The sequence below is a fragment of the Hipposideros armiger genome, unplaced genomic scaffold, assembly GCF_001890085.2.
Source record: "Hipposideros armiger isolate ML-2016 unplaced genomic scaffold, ASM189008v1 scaffold_458, whole genome shotgun sequence".
NCBI lineage: Eukaryota > Metazoa > Chordata > Mammalia > Chiroptera > Hipposideridae > Hipposideros > Hipposideros armiger.
Genome location: NW_017731808.1, coordinates 315,698 through 322,038, shown reverse-complemented (window position 1 = coordinate 322,038; position 6,341 = coordinate 315,698). Strand labels below are relative to the sequence as shown.

The following is a 6,341-nucleotide window of genomic DNA, read 5'->3' as shown; positions in this document are numbered from 1 at the left end:
GTGTTGTTCTGAGTCTGCCGCTGCCCGCCGGTCTCCATGTGAAATGGAGCCTTGGTTTACTCATGTATGGTCAGAAGTCAGCGCGCTCAGACGAGCCTGTGCCGAGGGGCCTCTCTGGGCCTGTGCAAGTGTCCCGGTCACCGCCTCTGGCCAAGTTCACAGCTGGCAAGCACGTGTATGTAGAAATCCCCACGTCCAGCAAGTTGGCGGTGGCCTAGCAGCCCATCCAGCGGAGAAAGGCCCTGGTCGGTCCCCTCTGCACGGTCCCTGTGTGCCATGGGTGACTTCGTTCTTCCTCTCTCTAGGAGCCCTAGCACACCCGGGAGGGGGGGACCAGTGGCAGTCGGCTTAGAGACCTGCCCGCTTAGCCTTTGACACTGAATCCCGTCCCGTTGGCCCTCTGTGTGCGTCACTGGTCTCTCTGTGCTGGTTCTGGGTGGGTCTCTGGGGAACCTCTCCCTGAATTAGCTAAATCTGCGTGGCCCCTCCCACCGAGGCCAGAGCCGTTCGCAGCCTCCCTTTGCTTGTCCCTTTGCTTGGTTCATTTGTTTGTTTGTTCTGCTTTGAGGGCTCCTGTCTGAAACCGTGGCGGGGCTTTTCTAAGTGGCGGGCAAATCTTTCACCTGCGCCCCAGCTGCTCTGCAGCATCCGTACCCGTGGCATGAAGTGGCCTTGGGAGCTCTCACATGAACTACATTACGGGCGTTCTGAGCCTTGCACCCTAGCGTTCCCCCAGACCTGGGCACGGCCACCCCATGGCCTCCACTGCTGCACTCGCAGTCACGGAGCCTTAGCTGCCGGTTGACCAGAGTCAGATGACACCCCGCGTGGCCCCTTGTGGGTCTGCATGAGTGCAGGGGACCCGGTGTCAGAGCGAGTGGCCGAGAGGGGTGCCCGGTCCTGATGGATATTCGGTGAGGCCGACTCAGTGTCAAGGAAGAGAAGTTGCCGTCTACCTTGTCCTCTATCTTTAACTGTTTCTCTGGACACAAATGAGACAGAAAGTAATAGAAGCCAAAGCTACAGTTGCTACATGTCAGCTGAAAGTTCTGGCGAACCACACCTTTAACTTCATTATGTAGAAATAATAGATTGAAACGTACTTTCTCTAGATGCCCTCATTTCAGAGGTTAGAAATTTTGGATGGAAAACAGAGAACAAACCTGGAAATGGAGTTCATTTGCATAATACATTATTTGCATACTGTTNGAGAGGGACCACATGACTTGTCCCCTCCCACCTCCGTGGGGCAGGGTGTGAAGACTCAGCACAGAGCCCATGTAGAGGCAGAATGTAAGCTCTTTATCTTTGTCTATACATCGGCTCTTTTGGAAAATACAATTTACATGTAATATGATCCGCACTACAGAGAGTGCAGTCCTGAACTTTGACGAGCGGGTCCCATCAGGACAGAGAACAGTCCGTCTCCCAGCCCTTCGCCTGGTCCCACACGGATCGGTCTTGCCTATCCGGGGGTTCACGTGAATGGCGCTTTTTCTGTGCCTGGTGTCTCACACGTGGCACTGCGGTGACCCTTCCACGTTGGGTTTCGGCCGCTCCTTGCCCCTGGCTGCTGAGCAGTACTGGTCGCTGTGTGAACGCCCCACCGTCCGCCCCCTGTCACCTGCGAATGGGCACCTCGCTTGTTTCCGGCCACGGCTGAAGCATGCCCTGTTACATGATAGCCTCAGTTGAGTTTGGGGGGACCTTGGAGACACTCTCCTGTGCATGGCACAGGTCCCCTCACTACCTTCGTTACTGACCACTGTAGTGGTCAGTTTTCTTTTTGCCACTGGTATATCCCATGATCCCTTTTGTGAGAAAAAAATCCTTATTCTTTCTGAGAATTAAAAAAGAGAATCAGCAGGCCGGCCGAGTGGCTCAGTTGGTTAAGAGCTCGCTCAAGAGTTTGAGCTCTGAGCAACAGCAGTTCAAGTCCAGCTCGAGCTGAGCAGCCGCTAGGTAAGGATGTGGCTCCTAAAAAAAAAAAAGAGAGAGAGAATCAGAAGAACAGTCCTCATGTAATATTCTCAGCTTTGCCCTTCTCCGCCCCGCTGCGCAGCCAGCTCGCAGTCTGCTCTGTGGGACTGATAGGAGCGGCTTAGCTTCCCTGGGCAGACTCCCCATCTCTAACAGGTGGAGGGGGTGCGGAGGGGCGGAGAGCTTATTAAGGGATTATTTCACACATGGTTCATTGCACTGGGAAGACTTGCAGTAAATGAAGTGGCAGAACCAGTGCTAAATTTTTGTGTGTGATCTTCTCATATTTCATTGGTCCAGAGGTGCCAGCCCAGGTCCCTATTACTGGGGTTACTTGGTGTTTAACTCTTGTATGGAGCAGTTACCTGCTTTTGAACATGCTCAAGGTGGCTTGTCTCCTAAAATTAATATTTCTGAATCTCAATAAGTTAGAAGATCCCACTGAATATCAAAATGTTTTGTTTGGGGTTGGTATGAAGAGGGATTGAGATAGTGTTCTGACTGTTGTGGTTTTAAAAGGAATCACAGTTAATAACTCCAGTTTTGAGTTAAGAATATCATTGTGTTTTTCGATATATACAGGTAAATATGTGGATTCTAAAATATTGCTAGTTTTTCTTTCTTTTTCTCCCCTTGTGTAAATCTTGCAATCCGAGTCTACAGCAATCCACAGGCCTGGCTGCGGTCCCCTTCGGTGTGGCTTCTTGGTTAGGTTGTGTCTGTCCACTGCCCTGGTAGTGACATGGCCTGTCCCATCCCTTCCACACAGAGCAAGTGGCAGAGATCGTCACTGAGGTGCCACCTGACGAGCCTGTGACCACCACGCCGGACGAGCGCATCATGGAGCTGGTTTTGGGGAAGCTAGCCACCACCACCAGCGACACCAGTTCAGTGCCAAAGTACGTCCTGCCACGGCATTCGGGGCAGCAAGTGCTGGGGGCAGTGAGTCCACTGCGGGCATAGGGGGGGTGGCACCTCCCAGCAGGAAGGTCTGATGGAGGTGGGGGTGGGGGTGGTCTCTCATGGTGGGAAGTGGACGAGCTTGGGTAGCAGCAGAAGCAGTGTGGGCCCAGGAGCTTAATGGGGTGTCCACCGTCAAAAGTTATAAAAAAACTTTTTTGTAGTAAAATGTACATAGCATGAAATTTACCATCGTAACCATTTTTGAGTTAAATACATTCATATTGTTGTGCAACCTTCACCACCATCCAGCCCCAGAACTTTTTTATCTTCCCTGAACTGAAACTCTGTACCTATTTAGCAGTTACTCCCCCTCCCGCAGCCCTTGGCCCCCACCGTGTATTTTTTGTTGCTATGGTGACCTTCTGTGAGATGTCTCTCAGCACTTCATATAAGTGGAGTCATACAGCGATTATCTGCTCCTGACTGGTTTTTGTCACTTGTAGCAGGTGTCAGAATGTCCTTCCGTTTGAAGGCTGAATAATAGTCCATCGTCTGTTGAGACCACATTTTGATTATCCGTTTCTCCTTCAATAGCAACTTGCGTTGCTTCCACCCTTTGGCTGTTGTGAATAATGCTGCGATGATAAAGCATTTTTGTATTTGAATTTGTATAAATTGAACGCCTTGCTTTGTGTTTTCCTTTTTGGGAACAAAGACAATTTTTATATTTTAACGTTATTCTTGGGTATTCAACTTGCACTGAAGTTGAATAAACTGATAGCGATTTTTCTTTCCGGCCCTTTTTGGAGAGTCCCTTACAGCTGTCAAAATGTGCCTGGTCCTCCATAGTCCAGACACCTGTGGGAATGCTGCAAACTGACACCACAGTCATGTCCGAAGCGGTGTTACCTGTTTATGCATTTACACTCTTCTTACTGCCAGCGGACTTCCGTGGCTTATAGTCATAGACACATTCAACAGGGAGAAGACATTTTGGAAACGGGGTTCAGAGACAATATGAAACANGTTTCTTCCATGCTTTGCAACCTTATTGCTAGTTTCTGACCCAGAAAGACATGTGCTTTTCCCCGGTCTCAATTCTGGGTGATTTCTTTAAGGACCCAGGAGTTTGCTGTGTGAGTGGCCCCTGGAGTATTGTGATGGGTCACGTGTGTCAACGTAGGCTGTACAGAGCCAGGAGAGAAAGGGGGGTGCGGGCTTGGCCCTGGGCCAGAACTGGGCCGGCCTGGACGTCACACGCTCACTCAGACCATCCCCAGTGTTTAGGTCCCACAAAAGCAGGTATTTTTGTTTTTTTAAGGCTGCAGTTCCCCGCTTCACAGGCAGGGCCCCCCTGTGTCCGCCTCAAACCCTGGTCATTTTCTGCCTCCTGAGGCTCCTGGGGGGGTGTGATGAATAAAGGCTGGTGGACCTGCCTGGGCAGCAGCCACCTGCCCCGGGGGGCGATTTAAAGCTAGGATCATATTAAGTAGAATTAAAACTTCATTTCCTCCATGCACTAGTGCACGCAGGGGCGGCCCTGGACAGCACAGCTAGGGCATTTCTGTCACCACGCAGAGTCCTGGTGGACAGGGGTGGGCTGGAGCTGCGGCCACTGCCGGCTCACAGCACACTGACCAGTGGTTTGAGGTCCCACCGTCTTGAGTGAGCCATGAGAGACCGAGGAATTCGGTTTCGTCTATAGGATGCAGGTTTTTCTTGAAGTCGTATGAAGGATGGCTTCTTGGACCAGACAGGTTTCTGTGCCTGGAGCCAGACCCTGCATCCGGGCTGCTGTGGCGCCACCTGTCTGTGCTGTTTCCTCGTCTGTAAAATGGGGGTACTCATGGGGCCCGAACAGGTCCATGTGCATAGAACTCTGAGAACAGCTGGGAATGTGGAAAGTGCTCCTGCGGGTCCGCTGTCATTGTCACCTGTGAGGACAGGTGCACTCTGCCCTGGGCTGGGCCCTCAGGGACAAGGAGCTGCTGTGGGTCACCTGTTCTCTCTTTTGAAGCTGCAGGCACCCCAGAAAACAGCGCCCCAGTGGAATCGGAGCCCAGCTCGTGGGTGTGTAAGGTGTGTTCCGCCACCTTCCTGGAGCTGCAGCCCCTCAATGGTAAGGGGGCGGGGCGGGTGGCCATGGAAGGTTTCGGGAAGTCCTGTGTTGCACTCACTCTGCTATGGGCTGTCACTTCCACACCATCCCCTCGAGACAACGCGGGTGGCCGTTAGGACACTCCGTGGCTTCCGTGAGCAGCTCGGCTCCTGCGGCCTGTGCAGATCCGAGCCGCGTCCCTCAGACCTGGAGGCGCGTGAAACCAGGCCTTCCTTCCACTCGTGTTTCTACGCTCTGGCCTGGGGTCCCCTCTCGTGTCTGGCACTGCGGGGTTTTGTCCTCTCTCTTAAGCTCAGCAGCGCCATACAGCTTGGAAGGGGAGGTGTCTCCACTTTAATGGTCTTCCCAAGGGTTTTCAGCCAGGTCGGCACATGGTTAGCTTGTTCTGCTGTGTGCAAACAGCCCAACCCTTCCTGTGACATGTGTCACAGACATTGTTTGCTTTGTAATTGTCTTTCCCTCAGTAGCTTCTTGAGGGCACTCACCCAGCACCAGGCCCCGAAATAGGGGACAGATGAAGACAGCAGCCACTTCCCACTGAGTGCCTGTGTTGAACTGGTGGAGATTTACAGTGGGCAGTGTCCGTCCTGGCCCCAGTGTGCACATGTGTGCCTCTGTCACCTGAGTGCATTAGTCCCCGTCCTCTCGTGGGTCTCCCTCCTCTATCCTGCTGGTGCCCTGCCATCCAGCTGGTCTGAGCCTTCATTTGGGAGCATGGCCACCCCTGCCTGCTTCCTGGGTTTCGTCTCGGGGGCTCTCTGAGGCTTTCTTCAGTTGGAAATAAACCAAAGTTGTTGTTGTTGTTTTGCTTTCTTGTAATATTTTTAAAGACAGTTTTGTTGATCACGAATTGAATATTTCTCATATTCCTCTTTGGAGGCTATATTTTTAGGTAATTATGTATCGTATTTATTGTAGAAAAATTAGAAACTACAAATAAGCTTAAAGAAGAAAATTAGAATTGCCTGGAAGGTCACCATCTAGAGAGAAGCACAGCACTGTTTTCATAAATCCTTCCATAGTTTTCTTTGCACTTAAGTGTGTACACATGCTTCCAGTTTTTACAGAACGGTGTGTGTGTGTGGTGCACCTGCCTTGCTTTTATCACCTAATTGACTTTTTAAAGTAGTCGTAGTGTTTGGTGCAGTGGGAATGCTTTTCAAAAGCAGAGGAAATAAAGTTTATTTACCGATGCAAAAGGCACAGTATTAGCAAATAAAATTGAAGACAAAGAAACAAACAGTGGGTGTGGGAGCGGGCACTGCCGGCTTCCTCACCGCCCTGCGTGTGGCCTCCCTCCTGCAGAGCATTTGTTGGGTCACTTGGAACAGACCAAAGG

At 51.4% G+C, this 6,341-nt stretch overlaps 1 protein-coding gene across 1 annotated transcript in view; it reads left to right on the top strand.

Moving 5' to 3' along the window:
* The window catches only part of PRDM15 (PR/SET domain 15), a 76,231-nt gene that overhangs the window by 32,580 nt on the left and 37,310 nt on the right, over window positions 1-6,341 (top strand). The window contains exons 6-7 of the mRNA XM_019666000.1: window positions 4,901-5,002; window positions 6,308-6,340. Of these exons, the coding sequence (XP_019521545.1) occupies window positions 4,901-5,002; window positions 6,308-6,340 (135 nt within the window). The remainder of the gene's footprint in view (window positions 1-4,900; window positions 5,003-6,307; window position 6,341) is intronic.